Raw genomic sequence first — 18,010 nt, 5'->3', positions numbered from 1 at the left:
ATCAACGCCTTGGTACCCGAGCCTTAATATTCAACAACATTTCTCCAAATTGCTTGGAAAGAAGTAATATTTTCAAGTAATAAAGCTATCAAACAAAATCATGTAGTATGTGCGTATACTAAAATATGTGAGATTTTTAAGAACATAAGAACAATTTTGGTCCTTCGAGCTGTACTTTCAATTTTGCAAAATGCATTTTTAGTGCATGAATAGAAAAAGACTCCACAGGAAAGCTATGCAAGCCATTGTGAGGAGACGTTGACCTCGAGGGAGACCTAGGACAAGGTAGCTGAATCAAATTCAGAATCTTGCCTTGGTGTGCCTTGAGATCGAACCTGAACACCTTCCTGATCATATCCTGATGATGATGCATTTTCAACTCGTATCTACACCTTCACCTAATGAAAATAATAGTCCTTTAATTCCACAGTGCGAATGGTTTTAAGTTAAAAAATGAAAGAGCTTAATAACCTAATATCCTGTTATTACAAAATTTATAATTCAAGTGTTCATATTCTAGGAAGTAATATGTTTTATGGGGCATCATAATTCACCATGAGCGACTGGTAAGAAAAGGACGATCGATATGTTGTTCATTGTATTAAAATATTCTCCGTCTATTTTGCAATTGTAATACAAAGTACTTACCCCCGGGTTATAGATTAAGTTGATACTTTTGAAGAGCTGAAAGGAGGAATCTATCTCCTCATTCTCATTAACTTCTATTTAGATGGCAGTGTATTAATGAAACATGAGAGAATCTCATGTGAAATCTCTAGGAAAATGGCATCAAAAGTCAAATGATTAAATGCGCACAAGTTACAATGTAAAACTTTGTGTACCTCTGAGCGGAAGCCACATTGGATTATCTATCCGTAAAATTCAATCCATTCATTATGAAAAATTCATCATGGAATTGCCAGAAGCAGAGCAGAATTTTGGCCGGAACAGAGAATGTGTGGCATCGGAAATACAATAAATTTGGTTTTACTAATTGATTTTAATGTCCCGATATGCAAACAGATTCATTATATATCTCTCTTTTTTTTCATCTTTTTCTCTGTATTTAAAACTATGTAACAATATCATATACTTTATATACAAATAATTTTTGGGGGATATTTCTGAGAGAATGAGAGTTTAGGAATTTTGTGTGCAAAGTTTTATTATACATTGTCCGAGAGTTTAACTGATTAACTTTTCAATCATGTCGAATTGATCCAGTGTCGTGGTAATTTAAAGCTTTTTTCAATCATTTTTTTTTGTGGTAGATTAATGAAGGATATCCACATTATCATTCTCATCACAAACATCCCCAACTGGGATTAAAACTCTTCTTTTTTTTTAAATTCATAACTACATATTTTTCTATGTATATATTTATCATTAAGTGGTGCTCAAAAATCACCCAAATAATCCCATAAAATTCTTTCTCTCTCTCAATTCGCTCGCACGATTCGGAAATAATTTAAAATAAAAACAAAATTTTTGCTAGGTGATTTAATTATTTATCGTAAAATTGGAAATATTATTAAAAATAAATTTTATTTCGTTTTAATTAGGATTGCCTATTAATTTTCCTACACAAAAAAACGAGTACTAAATAATATTACAATCAGGAATTATCTCATTCACATTATGATTCTCATTCAAATAAATAGCATTTCATTTTAATTTATAATTAATTTGTTAACTATTAATATTTCTTTTAAATAATTTCTTTTATACAATACATTTGCTTATACTTAACTTGAGTGTTATTTCTTTCTAATAAATTTCAATATATAATTAGGGTTTCTTGGGGAATTCTTTTTGTGTTTTTTTTTCTTTAATTCATAAAATTTATTTTTCATCTTTTTATATAAATAGTTGTTCATAGAGAGAGTTTTCTTTTACATAAGTAAAAAAATTAAAGAATTCTTTATCTTAAATTCTCAACAAGAAACAAACTTTTTAAGATAGTATTTACTGGTGGATAAGGTAAAGTTAAGAAGATATTTACTACCTTTCTTTTTAAAGTGTTTTAAATGTTGACAATTTATAATTTATTCTTTAAATTGCATAGAAACTTTAAAGTGTTTTTTTTTAATTTTAATTATTTTTATTTTATATTTTTTTCTTCAATTAATTTAACTTGTAAGACAGTAAAATGGGATTTATTTTTAACTAGTACTTTTAATAATAAGATTCATATTTTTTGTTTTTTTAAATTCCTTCTTGGATTATTTGTTTAAATTTATTGGGATTTCTGTTATTTCAATATTTTTTGTTTAGCTGAGAAGTACATTTTCAATACTTTTTTTTCAGTTTAGATAGTTAGAAAGAGGGTATAGAGTTAGTTAATTAGATTTTTTTTTAAGTTTTGGGGTTGTAACTTGTGAATGAAATTATAAATTAAAAATAAGGTCTTATCCATATCACTTTCAATAGGTTTTCGAAAATGAAAACACCATAAATTATTTAACAATTTCTTTTTTTTTTAAATTTAGAACAAAGAAATAAATAAAAAAACACAACCTAAACCTTTCATTAACTCTCACCTAAATTTTTATATATTATTAAAATTTATTTTAAGGAATTAATATCTAGATTTTCTTTTTATAATAATATATTACAATATATTATTATTACTAATTTGGTCAATGTTGGGAAAATTACGAATACCCACGCTTTTTCAAATAATTTTCTCTCGTCACTTTTCAATTTCCATTGCAAGTAATAATTTTTTTTATCTAATATTTTCTTCTAGAATATAGAATAAATATTTTTATCAAGGTTTCTTCTGTTATATTTTTCTTCTTCAATAATATAGCTCGGATTTTTATCTGTTTTCTATCCGCTATTTAGTAAGAGCATTCCTTATGAAGGTACTGAATTGATTTTACTCATGTTTTTTTTTCTTTTTATCTCCTTCGCGGTTTTGCATTATGTCTCTTTGTATATTGTTTTTATTTTGTTAATTTTCCATCATACGTATGTCTAAATATTTTCATTCAACATCTCGCACATCTAATTAGAGACTCGTTAATCTCCCATATCAATCTTTCTCGTACAAGAACAAAATTAAAGCAATTACCCGACAGCCTTTGATATCATCGAATTTACAAAGTTTATTCTTTTTTGTGTTTTCTCTATTTTCATGTTTCACATCTATAATCGCGATTTCTACAGTTTTTCATCAAAACGTTCGACTTTTGAGGAGGAATTCCGGATTGGGGAACTTGTCTTTTTCATCTACACAATTGCTTGAATTATTCATAAAAATGGTAATTTAAATATTTACAGGGTGTTTGGTTTTTTGAAAATTCGAAAGAAAATGTACTAAGGATATATGGGATTATGCTGTAGTTTATTTTTAGTCAAGGTACTTACACGATGTACATTTCAAATTTAACTACAAATTACTTAAAATGTTGTAGAAAAAAATCGAGAATAAAAATTAGTTGATGAAATATTTATTTGAGACTCTTGATTGATGAATGTAACGTCGTACTTTTCAGAAAGACCTATTTGGAAATAAGTTTCGCTCAACAACAATTTTAGGTCACGCCCCCTTTCGAAATCAAACAGATTTATGTTTCCAAAAGTTCTATTCAAGAAGGGTGTATGATACCACATGGGAACTAAATCCTCCGCAATTTTATTTAATCAGGGGCGGAGCTTAGAGAGCTTTCCTAACTAACAAATAAGCCACGCCCCTATAATGATTTGTGAGAAGAGCAAAAGAAATACTTAGGTCTGTAAGGTATATTTTTCATGAGGGACTTTTGTCTCGTGTGATGGGTGATCGATTCGTTGATCGCCAATGATTGAATAAATTCCGCCCAGAGATTGCAATAAGGACCTCCTTCACTGGTCGACTAAGTTGTACTTCCTGATATTTTAATAAATGAAAAGTAATGCATTGACAAAAGTAATGCCAATGCATTGACAATGAACTGCCTATAATGCAAGAGATGCTGGTACAAAATTAAGTTTTGTTTGTTTGAAGACATCTGTCGATACAAAACACATTCACTGCAACTGATCCAACCAGGGCTGGTAAGCAGTAGGAACGGAACTGTGTGTGTGTGTGTGTGTGTGTGTGTGTGTGTATCTCAGGCACACAGAAGCTGAGATGTAGATACTGAATGACCGCCTTGGGGGTTAAGATACTGTAAGGAATAGAGAGTGCATATGCATAATGGGCCTAAATAAGTGGCCTGGATGCAGTGGAACCGATAAATGCTTAAGCCGACCCATAGACAAATCTTAATCTTAATCCCGGAGGTTGAAATCGACGCTAAGGACCCAAAAAAGAACATGCAGCCTGAAAAATTTTTCAGTAACGATTAATCCTAATTTGTCATACACTACGGGCTTCGATTATGCAGAACATTTATTAGAGGTCCTTTGCATAAATTTCCTTCACTTAACGCTTTACTGTCAAAATTTATAATTTAAATATTTTCGAGGATCAGACTGAGTCCATTTCGGCTCTAAGACGGCGATGGTCGTATGGGAAGGGGGCAAAAGTTAAAATTGATATAAAATAAACTAAAATAAGTTGAAATTAATTCTGTTGTATCTTTAATTGTTAGAGAATTGAATGCTCTGTGAATCCAGTCTTTAATTCTATTTCGAAGTTCTGGATGAAAGCAAACATTTAGAAATATCGTGCTTCTTCAGAAGCTAGGCCTATATTGTGCAATGTTCTTCTTCACGAGCTTTTATTTCTTCGCTCTTTGATCAATTGAAATTCTTTTAAAAATAGGAAACTGAGAAAAAAGAGTTTTGGTGCATATCGTTCTGGCTTTCGATTTTAGAAATTTGAATGATTTTTTACCCTAGCCATAGGAGGTAAGACTCAGTATGATTTTCAGAGTGCAATTTTCACTTTACCAAAAATATATTTGATATAATAAGAAAATGGTGTATTGTATGAGCTAAAGGTGGCTGTCTATGGTTGAATTTAGAAAATTCATTTTTGATGTCTAATATTTATGCAAATTATTTTGTCTTTTTTTGTCTATCATAATAGCTTTTAGATGCATATAAGGTTAAGGAAACTTAATTCTTTTCCACTGAGGATTTCCCAAAAACTTTCTTTGGATGCATCCCTGCTGTTTTGTATCGTTGAGAATCTGGACAAAGGAATTGGTAATTAAAAATAATGTTTTAAAATAGTACTTCCGCTTCTGTTTTTTTAACAAGTCTTAAGGGTGTGGTCTATTTTTTATGTAAGTAAGGCTCTCTAGACTCAAAGTCCGATTAAACAAGCCTTGGTGATTTAGGATGAAGCAAAATAGCTGTCGTATATTAACAAATTATACCTAGTTGTTAACAGGTCACATTTAAAATTTTGGTTTCTGTTTTATAATATAAGAGAAAAAAAATAAGAAATATTTTCCTTGACACAAGATTAAGATTAAGATTTGTCTATGGGTCGGTTATATTCCTTTCGGAAATACTGCACACAGGTCACTTTTTTGGGCCCATTATGCACACCCCATTCTCCTGTTCTATCTTAATCCCCAAGGCGGGTAAACCCGTTCTATATCACAGTGCTCTGTGTGCGTTCTGATACACACAGTACCGCTTTCTATCACGGTAAACCAGCCTCGGTTTGTGGATCTGGGCAGTGAATGTGTATTTGTATTCGACTGAACTCTGCATGTCGAAACTTGTTTCCTATACCAACCTCTCTTTTAAAATTGTAGCCAAAAAAAAAAAAATTAAAAAATTGATAACTCTTTTAAAATTGTTGTCAAAATTGTGCCAATGCATCGTCTCAATGCATTGGCATTACTTTTCCATTCATTCACTGGACGAATTCGAGACTAATAGTACAATAGCTGAAAATTTTGCAGCTGCCCAGTATCGAACCCGAGACCTCACAGTCATGGATCCACTACTCTATCCACTGATTCACTGAGGCCCCTTCTTTGCCACAAAGTTCTGATGAATTCTTTAAATAAAATATTATAGAACCATATATTCTTAAAGCTCAAAGCTCGCTTGTGTCACTTCTTGATCAATTACTGTGGCTTTGAAAAGAAAAACAGTAGTCCACTGATAAAAACGTTCAGATACAGGCTTCTGACCTACAGTTTAGCCATATGAGGCTTATGGGCTGCGCAAACTTACGACTTAAACCGATATATGGCTTAAATGTGGCTAAGTGTGTACACAGCACATTAACTTCTCTATAATTTCTTACAAAAGATTTTTTTTTAGAAAATTTTGATTTGGGATTGAATATTAAGAGTCGATGATATATTAGATAAAAAGTCATAAATCCTTAGGTATTAGGATTTCGAAACCGTTGAGATCTAGGCTAAACTTCCAGTCTGAAACCTGTATTACACAATTACTTAAATACAAAATACTTTTTAGAAGCCTTTTGTCTAATCTTTTTTATAAAAAATTTATAACTGAAATTTAGAGTTTATGTTTGTATAAAGTCTCTAAGACTTTTATCACAGAGCTAGTTTATTTTTAAGAGTCGCTGCAAACGAATAAGAAGTGATACAAACAAAAACTAACAGGAGAGAACGGGGCAGATTTATCCAGGAGTAAATAGATTTAGTCAATGGGATGTTATTGTTTAGAACTTAAACACCTCCTGTTCTATTCATTGAAAATCTTTATCAGGCTGACACAAACATTTTTCCACAAATTATAGGTAGTAAAAAATTTCATTTGCTGACTAATTTTGCCCCGGTCTCATTTAATATATTTATTTGCAATGTTTTATTTAAATAGTTAAACAAGATAGTATTCGGAAAGAATGTTTTTTAGTTTGATAGAGTCATGTAGAAGTGAACTGCAAGCAGGCTTTAAGAAAATCCACACTTTCAACTCTAATTGGCCAAAAATCTACCCAGGGGGCGTGACTTAAATTTATCTGTAGGCGGAGTTTAGTAAAAAAAAATATTTTTATTTACTCAAGAACTTGCTCAGAATGAAATTCTGATTTCGCATTATTTGAACATAATAAAATTATATTTTATTATTTTTAAAAAAAAATCATTTAAAAATAAAAAACAAACAACTCATATGAGAACGACATAAGGGAAATTAAAGGCATAATCACATTGACAGTAAAATACTCACCGTATTTCATTGCAATTCTCATGCAATTTCTCGATTATCGTATTACCTTATCTCATACTCGGTGGCACTAGGTGAAAATAATATAAGAAAAAAATTAAGAAATGAAACGAAAATGCTATAAACTGAAAACAGTAAAAAATTGTAAGATTAATTTCTCTTACAGTTTTTTTTGCTCACTGTTTATCGCATTTTCGTTTTATTTCTTAATTTTTTTAAAATATTATTTTCACCTAGTGCCACCGAGTATGAGATAAGGTAATACGGTAATGGAAAATTTGCGTAAGAATTCCAATGAAAATGCGTAAATTATGGCTGTATGGCTACGGTGAGCATTCTATTGTCAATGTGATTCTGCCCTAAGGCAGTAAAAAATGGGGTAGTTGTAAACACAGGTATTTATGTCTGCACTACAAGAACTTATGTTCATCATTTCGTTAGGTTATTCCTTCAGGATTTATAAAGGTCTCGTCTTCTGAAGTCCAACATTTAATTTAAAAAATCGCAGTGTTTACAATGGTTTGCGGAAACTTCGTATTTCACGTTTCGTATTTTACATCTTCGTATTGTACATTTCGTATTGCGGAAACTTCGTATTCTAGTACATTGTTGAATAATGAGCTGGCGTGATGGATATTCTGTGGGGACACTTCCGGTAATCGCCAGTGGAAATTTATTTCACCTCAAGAAGAAAAACAAATTTTCTGTCTTGCCCAGAGCTTTCGGTCCAAAAGCTTAGGAACGAAAGTTTTTTGCAAGACAGAAAATTTGTTTTTCTTCTTGAGGTGAAATGAATTTCCACTGGCGATTACCGGAAGTGTCCCCACAGAATATTCTAGTACATACATTTCGTATTTTACCATTTCGTATTTCACATTTCGTCTTTCATACATTTTGTAAGAATACGAAGTTTCCGCAATACGAAATGTGCAATACGAACATGTAAAATACGAAATGTAAAATACGAAGTTTCCATATCCCGTTTACAATTACCCCGTGTTTACTGCCGCTACAGTTTTTCCTATATTCTTTTATCTTCTTCGAAATCGTTTAAAAATTGCATGATTTTTCTATAGATTAAAAATTATTTAGTGATTTTTTGTAGAAATTGAAATAAACAAATTAAAATCAAATAAATGTTATCGAAGCACCTTGTCGGCTAATGGTGTGTTAGAGGTCACGGAGTAATCAGAGAAAAGGGGATTAAGTGAAAATCATGAGAGTTTCCTGTTTTTGTCATGTGCTATCGATCAACACGAGTATGTTGGAATTCAATGGGATTGAATAAGTCAGTGTGTCATCATTCAACATATTATGATGATAAATCACTTGAGTGAATTCCACGGTGTCGCTGCAGACACTTAATTGGAACCTCAAGCAAAATCTACAGAGAATCACTTGCCAGTATTCTCAGGGAATCCCACGGAACTACATCGAAGATTGCAGGTCTTCCCAAAAGACAAAACGTCTCGAGTTTAGATCAATATTCTTGGTTTTTCTTCTAATTTGTTAATTTTCTCTTTGTAGGTGAAAACGTTGTGGAAACCGTCTATTGAGTTTGTTTTGCTACAATTCTTTTTAGACTTAAGTTAGAAAGATCAATTTTTGTTAAGTTTTGTGCGTCAGTTTTTTTTTTAACATGTTTCTGCTATTCAAACCCTCTTTCTTTTATTTTTTTTGCTATGAGTTTTTCTTTTTAAAAAAAGTGAAACGCCGGAAAATTGTGATAAAATTATTACGTCCCAGATTACCATTCTTTTTGGTTATTTTGTTTGATTACCTGTTGAGAAACATTGAAACGATCCTTAGACTGACAATTTTTTTTTAAATACGAAACAACGAATTTTTATTTGGAAACATTTAAGAGAATCTTCAATTTTAAAATTTTCTATAATTTTTTTTTGGGTCTACATCGAATATAAGGAAATATCGAAATATAAATATGTTAATATTTTTATCTCTTATGATTTTGCATTGTTCATTTGTGGATAACACGACGCTTTATTACAATGTCTTGTATTTTTTAGAGTAACACGTTTTTCATGCTACTTTTGAGATTTTCTCTCTGTCACTATTATTTTCTTTTATACTAAATCTCACAGCATTTGACGACTGTTTTATGTTTCTTTTTAAACTTTTTTTTTGCATATCTATTCAATTTTAGTATTTCTATATCTCTAAAGGATAAAATTGCAATATTGCAAATTGCAATAATATCATTTTTTACCGCGAAGATTTGCTCGAGAAAAAAAACCTTTAGGATTCGCTTTTTCATATTTCAGTGCACTCGAAAGGGTTTTCAGCAGTGAAACAAAAAAAAGATGAAATCGCTAAAAGGAAGAAGGAACAGAAGAAATATTATTTTTCAAAAGAGCCACTTGGAGGGAAAATTACTGTGGCAGGTTCAAGGAAAAATTGTAGAGAGGAATTTGCCAATTGAATGGAAGGAATAATAATAGTCATTTCTTTTTCAATTTAATTTTTCCCATAACCTTCAGTGGCAGTTAGTAAAAGAAAGGTGACATTTTCAAATAATTATTTTTTTCTGCTAAAGAGAAATTTATAAATGAATGATTTTTCATTGATAAGAGAACTTTGCGGATCTGTTTCTGAAATTAATTGGAACACAGGGGAAAAATACTGAGGAAAAATGAAGCAAAAAATTTGCTCTACAATTCCTAATTATCTTTTTGGTATGTCTTAGCATTATGCAGGCACCCTATTTTCTCATTATTTTCGCACCTCCTTTACCAAAAAACCTCATTGTTTATTTACTCTAAAACAATAAATAATTCTCACACTCAATCCATTCACTAAAATGTTGTCTGGGTGATGTTTAATTGTTTAATAAACTGTTGTCATTCACTTTAAATATATAGGGGAAACTGGGGCACCACCAAACACGGGGTACCACCAAACACTGCGATTTTTTAATCGGGTATTGGATATCAGAGGATAAGACCGATAGGAATTTGTAGGCACTATAGGGATGCTTGTGCACTGAAGGAATGGTTGAGATAGTTCAAGTAGTTTAGAAATAAAAATTACTGTTTGGTGGTACCCCGTGTTTGGTGGTGCCCCAGTTTCCCCTACTTATAGTGTTTACGCTATTACTATATCTCATACAATCAATATTTTCTCTACAATTTTCGCGCATCCATTTCACTATGTTCAGTTTTTCTCATTTTTATCATATATAAACGTAAAGCTTTTCTGCGATTCGCAAGAAGTTTGTCTTGGACAATTTCTCACTTGGGTGTACCTAAAGATAATTTATACAATTTATATTTTTGAAATATTTAATGTCGCCATTTCTTTTGTTTTCTCTAAAATATGTGTAAAAGATCGTTTTTTCTGTTTTATTCTAATTTATGAAAAAAAAAAATTAAAACAAAATGAAAAAGAAATACAAAAAATGTCTAAATATTAAAGTTTGTTTCTGGTTTATCCTGGCTGTTTTTGTATTTTAATTTTTTTTTTACTTTTCTCACTAAACTCCTCGATTTCCTTGTTAAGAAATGGTGTTACATCTTTCAGATTTTTAAAGCTGAACACTGGAATGGTTAGGCACTTCTAATATCATTCCATTGCCAATTGCTAAATTCGAAAGAGCTAATCGATTGAGACGAAGAAGGGGGATATTACCGATCTTGAAATTTTCCAGAGGAATTCCAGTTTAAAATGACAAAGTTTTTATCAAATTAAGGAAGTTGGCTAAGATCACAAAGATACTATGTGATATTTAACATCTTACATGATATTTTAGGTATAAAAAGGTTAGCGCATTGGTAGCCGCGTATATACTCACTTTAGATCAAAACCGAAAAACCAAAAATGGAGCAAAATTGTATAAAATTGGGTTAAAACTGGTCCTTCAGCCACTACATTAGGAAAACTAGGACACAAGGGAGTTATATCCGAATAATAGAATGTTGAACAATTAGCAATTCCACTTAAATTACCAAATACCAAATAAAATAAACTATCATTATGCAAAATATAAAGGCGCTGCGACTACTAATATGAAAGTTATAGGGCCCTGGAGATGGTTACACTTCAATTGGCTCAACCTGTAGGGGAAAGTGACCATGCTTGATACTGTAAAATGATGTTCAAGGTTTGTGATTACTTTCTGATTAACACACAAACCGAAGCGATTCTTGCACTATGACAAAAAAATGTCTCACTTACATATTAGGTTCATAATCCAACCTCAAATAATTCCTGGAAATCCTTAGATTTTCCTCAAGAAGAAAATGGAAATTCAGTAGCGATTTTTATACAAGTTGGGTCCGGGGCCTTCCTGTATAATAATTGATTCGACAATTCGGAGGCCCATTTTCACGGCAAAAAATTCACCGGATACAAAAAATTGCACATCAATATTTAGACGGAACTCTAATCTATCTGCTTAAATCGTTTATATGACTGGTTATTAGTTTTAAAATCACTTTTATGTAATTTTTCTAAGCCATGTTTTTATGACATTAGGGCGCTAGTGAAAACCATTTTTTCACTTTGAGTCCATGAAAATGTCATTCTGCAACTTTAAAATTCAGGCAACAGGGTTGAAGATTATGTCAATTGTCGATAAAATTGGCGGATTACAATAGGTGTAATTATGAAATAATCACATCTAATGATATAGTTGCCACATTAGAATTATCATTCATGGACCCTTCTTAAAATATAGGATGGACACAAGTAGAATTTATGAATTTGTTACCACCCACAAAAACAGTGTCCACCAATTAAAAATATTTTTACATAAATATTAGTATTGATGAACTCTCTATGTGCCTATGATAGTAGTTTTCCTGTACAGCGACATTAATTAAGAAATACTTATGAAATATCATGTATCGAAATTACAGTTTTGGGCCTATTTTTGATTTTTGCTTCCTGAAACTAGGAAAAAAGAGCTAGGATCCTAATTTTTTTAGGAAATGTGAGGCTTAGCACCAGCTATTAAAATATATTGCTATGAGTCATAACTATTGATTAACATAGAAAATAAACAGTTATTATCAAGCTTGGATCGTATCAAGCATGGTCACTTTCCCCTATATGCGATGAAAAATTTCATTTGCCGTCTAATTCTGCCTCAGTCTCCTCTACTGTGACCTAACGATATTTTAGAATTATAATAAGAATATTATTTAGCATTTTTTTCAAATTATAAAAATTTTAATTCTTCAAAGATTTTTCGCTTGAAAAAAAGTATAGGAAGTTTCTTTTAGTATTCCATTTTCTAAGACTTCTTAAAACTTTCGTTTAGAAACCCAATTAAAGTATTAAAAGTTTGTTCCATAACACTTTCGACACTTGTAATATTTTTCGTTTTGAAATAAGTACTATTCAAACGTTCAGAATATTACTAATACTCCTAATATTCCTTTGTTGGAAATTTTATTCAAGTTTTGAAAGTTTCTTTTAAACTTCCTTAAAACTTTCTACACTTTCTTTTTGGTTTGAAAAGCTTATGTAAGAATTGTTAGAAGTTTCTTTAAGTCTTCTGTATAGGGGGAGGTGGTGCTATACTGATAACGCTATTTCTTCACAATTTTTAAAAATAAGCTGAGCTTTAATGCAATGTAATTTATATTATATATTAAAAAAACAATTATGGATCTTTATTAAATAATATTCTGGTCCAAATTTCTTTCTTTCCAAATTCGAATATTGGATATCTTCTGAAAATTTGGAAGAAACTCAGGCTCAAAATAATACTAAATAAAGTTATTTATTCCATGCTAAAATTATGATATTGATTTCTTTAATTGGAAATAATTTAACTGATTGACTTTTGAGCCAATTGGTATGTTTTTCAACCGATTGATCAATCGGAAAATTGCAATGGCATTATATTAAAGTTGTCCAAACTTTCCAGTGCTCAATTTTATGAGTTTGAAAAACTCGTTAATGTGTATATTGTTAAAAAACATTTTATATATGAAACTCTCTTGTCTTTTCGTGCTACAACTTTTATTTTTTTTTTAATTTGTTAAAATCCATTCAGCTAATTTAGAAATGCTACTCAATGTTTGCTGTCTCGATAAATCCGTCTACAAATGTCTTTGGAGATGTCTCATGAGGATTTGTCCACATGTAAAATCACGTTGTAATTAAAATGACATTGTTGTAACAACCTATCCCAAATGACCCCTTTTTATTCCACTAAGATTAATTACAAAATCATCCTACACCCAGGCTTTCACATGAGAAATGTATTGTGATTGAGGATGGACCTTTTAAGGAGGGATGGGTGTTCCAGTATTCAATCCATGCAGGCTTTTTGGCTCCAATGCATCCATCTCTCTCTCTCTCTCAAAGTAATTAACAAAATTGTGGTTTAACGTTTATTTAATAAAGCGCAACAATTGAACTTTGTTAATTAAATATACATGTTAATCTCGTGCGACAGTTCACCTGACTGCACGAAGTAAAAGACCCATTAAATTCTATTAGTGCATAATAAGTTTAATTGAATCAACGTGATTTTAATTATAAATGCAAATGAACATTTTTATTCTTTTTTAAAGGGAGCGAAACTAATTATTTCGAATCGATATAATTATGCTATTTTCATTTAGGAAAGCATTTGGGATACTTCTGTGAAGGGAAATTACCCCAGTGCAATTACGAAAAATCAATATGAAATAAAATTGAAAATATATTTGAAATGAAAATTGAATCCTATGAAACTTTAATAATTTTTTGGTAAAGTTCTTTAATAAAGCTTTACATTAGAAGAAAATTCGATGGAAGCATCACTTGCGGTGCTTCAGGAAACCTTTTCTTCCACAAGAATGATTAATATTATATTTAAAATTACTTTACCAAATTTAAAAGCAGACAAATAATTACGTAAAGTATTATAGGGATAGAAATATTATAAACAGAAACATCAGAAATCTTAAGATCCAAGTCCAATTAAAGTTTCCAGTGCATAATTAAATTAATTTCTAGCTTCAATAAATTTCAATAGCAGTTCAATATCATTTATATTGAAACAGATCAACTATGAGTGCTTTTGTTACCCTATCAAAATAGAATTTACCAATTCGCAGCTATTTAATTAAAGTCATTAGCTATTCGATTTGTATTGACAAATTGTATTGAGATAATAAAGTTAATATGAGCATTATTGTAAATCGAATAATTCGGTTTAAAGCCCATCAAAAAGAGATAGAGGTTTTATTAAATTTTTCATTTTCATCAATGTCAAATAAATTAATAGTAGTTTTAATTGGAAACTTTCTTGAATCTAAATGTAGCTTAGAGATGGCGCCACTAACAATATCAAATACATGCAAAAGAAATAGCATTTCCTAAGATTTTAGAAACCTCATTGAACTATATTTGATCAGCATTTGAATTTCAAGAGAATGATGGAGTATCAGAGCCCTAAATAAATGTTTGGATTTGAAAGATTTGAACTAGACCACCCCTCAGATATCAGTGGAAAAAAAGGAGAAACGGATGAGATGAAGTGATTTACAACACAGAAAAAAAACCCTAAAGTAATCCTATAGTCTCTATACATCAGCCCATGGTGTTGCGTCTAAAAGGAAAGCTTTCTGATTTCAAAAGGTCTGTGTTTACATTTCTGCCCAGGTAACTTCCACCCGGCCAGTATTATTGGTTTCTCTCGGTTTTTATTTAGAAATGTGGTGTTTAGTGGATTTTCTCGTTTTATATATTCCTATATGCATGGTCTCTGTACAGTGCACTAAATACAAGTTCGATACCCTAGAAATTGTTTCTCGCTGCTTTAACAATTTGAGGCAGGAGGTTATGTACAATGAGAAAGCTTATTTACCTACAACTGCGGGGGTGTCTGGTATCCACTTCACACACGAGTCGCTCGTTCACGGCGCTTAGTAAATTTAGTGGTAGCGACATCACGAAGTGAGGAGTCGGAGGCATCTGAAGATGACTGCCGCTGCTCTGACCTGGCTTCGATTCAGCTACTACTCCTGTCTGGCTGGTGACTCGTGGTCATCGTCGCTGTGACGTCCTGTGATGTAGCACCACCCGCTGTGGTGGGCACTAGGGTTTCCGGCACCAGATGCGGGGTACGACTGGAGATGGGAGGCAGAATGGGACTGGCTGGCCACGGATATGCGGGTGTTGTGGCAGCCGCTGGGACACTCCTGAAAGAGAAACTGAATATGTATGCTATACGTTAGACCAGCACATGCACACATAAAGGCTCAGAGAAAAAATGCCCCTCCGGATGAGGAGTTTTGCTATAGATATTCCCACCAAAATCAATTTCAACAACACACAGAGGCCACAACAAATAGTTCAACCATCGCCTATGGTAGAGAGGAAGAGAGAAAGCAGAGGATTGTTCAATGAATGTGGGTGGAAATTTCCATGAGAACACCTATTGTGGCTTGCTCTTAATTAGTGCTTCCAAGCCATCTTACATATTTAGCTATTTATCCCATGTTTTACCTTTGAAAGAGAATATTGAGAAATATTGTAGCATTGCTTTTTAATTGGATGCTTATGGGGCTTATGGGTAAAAAAGAACTAGTTTAGGAAACAAGATTTATCCGTTGGCAATGGCAGGTAATTTAATTTTGAGTGTTGTGACTCAAATTTGAAAAAAAAACGACGATTTCAGAACAGTTATTTATGTTCTTGTACACTTTTTTCATAAAAATTGTAGCATTGAGCATTTTCTATTCTTTTACAAACATTTTTGTTTGTCTGACAAAGTTTTATGAACAAATGACAAAACTTTACGAACATGTTTCTGTATATTTACGAAAATTTACAAACAAATGTTTGTAAAGGAACAAAAAATTCTCGTCAAATGCTCGTTACGATCCATTTTTGTGATAAAAGTATAAACTTTTACAAACATTTAGAAACATTTATACGATTTACGAGCATTTTGTAATGCCACAGTGTAAATTGACAGACATTTATGAACAATTTTACGTTACATTTTAACTGAGATTCTTTACAATCTCAGTTTTTGTGGTCCTTGGTGAAATCAGACTTCGTTAGATCGGATGCAAATTTTGGATTTACACGTTTTGATACTCATAGATCATGGATACCATTTGCGCTAAAGATCGATTTTCGTAGACGTCCGTTCCGTCCGTCGTATAACCACTTCCGAAGAGAGAACGGAAAGAGATATCTACAAGTAGGTTTCGGCAAAGGTTAAATATCGATAGGTGGTTAGAAGTTGCTGATGTCAGACCCATCCCCTCCGTCTTTAAGGCTTTAAGCACACAAAATATATAATTTTAGAAACATTTTTTTATAAGTTTGAAAACTTATAAAACTTGAATTTAGATAATTTAATTTGTAAATATAAGGTATTAGGCTGTGCTAAACTATTTCCAAACATTGAAAGATCACTACAACGTTTTAGAACTTCTCTTGTTTTTAGAATAAAAATCTTTTTAATATTCTTAATTACTAAACAAAAATCATTCTCTCTTTTTCGAAATTGAAATCGAAATTGATTACTTAAATTATTTATTACCGATTGGGATTGACATAGCCGGATTCGCGATTTCAACCTTTCCAAAAATACACATTTATCTAAATCGGTTGAAAAATGAGCTCTCCAAAATGATTGGTCTTTGACTTTTATGAATTCAAAATGTCGATTTTTCCTGTCATAGGTATGTATGGACGAAACGATCGCCTATGCTACCTCTGTGAAACGTATCCGAAAAATAAAAAAAGCTATAGTGCCGTTTACGAAATAAACCGAAAAATATCGTTTTAGGTGGGTATGGAGGAGGATTAGGAAGAAAAAAGTCCGTCCGAAGTAATGTCCACTTATAGACGGGGGTCATCCAAGACCGGAAGTTGATATCTCCTACCGTTTGACCTCTATCTCAGGAAGAAACTTAAGGTCAAGTAAAAAAAATAATTTCCGAAAAAAAATTATTCAAAAATCGGTACATAACGGATTCATTAGCGGTGAAGATTGATGCAGCGGGGTTCGAGATTTCAATACCCTTCCAAAAGCCCCAAATTTAATCAAATCTTTTAAAATTGTTTCTGAATTTGACGTATTGTTTCGCATTATTTTCTTGGTATTTTTTTTCTAATTTTTTAATATTTCGGCAGTTGGATCAGCAATTTTCATAACTTTGACATCGCCTCATCAGCACATCTTCTAACAAGATGGAAATACTATACAAGAACTGCTATGAGGTGATGAGGAAGTTACGACAATTGCTGATCCAACCGACGATTTGTTTTTTTTTATAAAAGATAGAATAAAATATTGTCCAGTTTTGTTTTAGTTCTATACTACTAGCATCTATGATAACAAAAGACGATGCAACTTTGCTTTCGAAATTCGAAATTGACCGAAATCTTTAATAATTTTATTATTAATTGCTAAAATGTATTTTAATATGATTGAAAGTTGTGTGAATAAAAACATATTACTTAAGAAATACAAGCTCTATCCTTTTTTCAACGAGACCGGTATTGGCGAGTCAGCGAAAGTTGCATCTTGAGTACAAGAATTGCTGTGATATTCAAAGAATCATATTCAACAGTCAAAACATTAAGTTTTTTTTAACAGGTATGGTGTATGCGAAATATCAAATTTGCATATTCGATAGTCCTTGCAGATTTTTTTGTGATTGACTCTATCAAATTGCCGTATTTCTGAAATTCTAATATGAATCTGATTGACAGGGACAGTTTGCAAAAGCTCAGCTATTTCCCTTGCTGGAAAAATCAATGAGAGCAAATATCTGAAAGTTTATTTTTAGATTCCTGAATTGTATTACAGCATCTCTGGCCAAATAATGGCAGTGAATTTAAACTTAATTAAAATTTCAAGAAAGTTACATGCTTTATTTCAATTGCTCTCATAACTTAAGCTCATTTCCCGAAAGAGCGAATAATTAAAATTACATTGAAG

The 18,010-nt window shown here is 31.6% G+C and overlaps 1 protein-coding gene across 1 annotated transcript in view; it reads right to left on the bottom strand.

Moving 5' to 3' along the window:
* Positions 1 to 4,992: 4,992 nt before the first annotated feature.
* Positions 4,993 to 18,010, bottom strand: part of LOC129809660 (small conductance calcium-activated potassium channel protein) — a 236,796-nt gene continuing 223,778 nt past the window's right edge. Inside the window, exon 16 of the mRNA XM_055859676.1 lies at positions 4,993 to 15,248. Coding sequence (XP_055715651.1) covers positions 15,059 to 15,248 — 190 coding nt within the window. The 3' untranslated portion in view covers positions 4,993 to 15,058. The remainder of the gene's footprint in view (positions 15,249 to 18,010) is intronic.

The sequence above is a fragment of the Phlebotomus papatasi genome, chromosome 1, assembly GCF_024763615.1.
Source record: "Phlebotomus papatasi isolate M1 chromosome 1, Ppap_2.1, whole genome shotgun sequence".
Taxonomy (NCBI): Eukaryota; Metazoa; Arthropoda; class Insecta; order Diptera; family Psychodidae; genus Phlebotomus; species Phlebotomus papatasi.
This window is presented reverse-complemented; position numbering and strand designations above follow the sequence as displayed.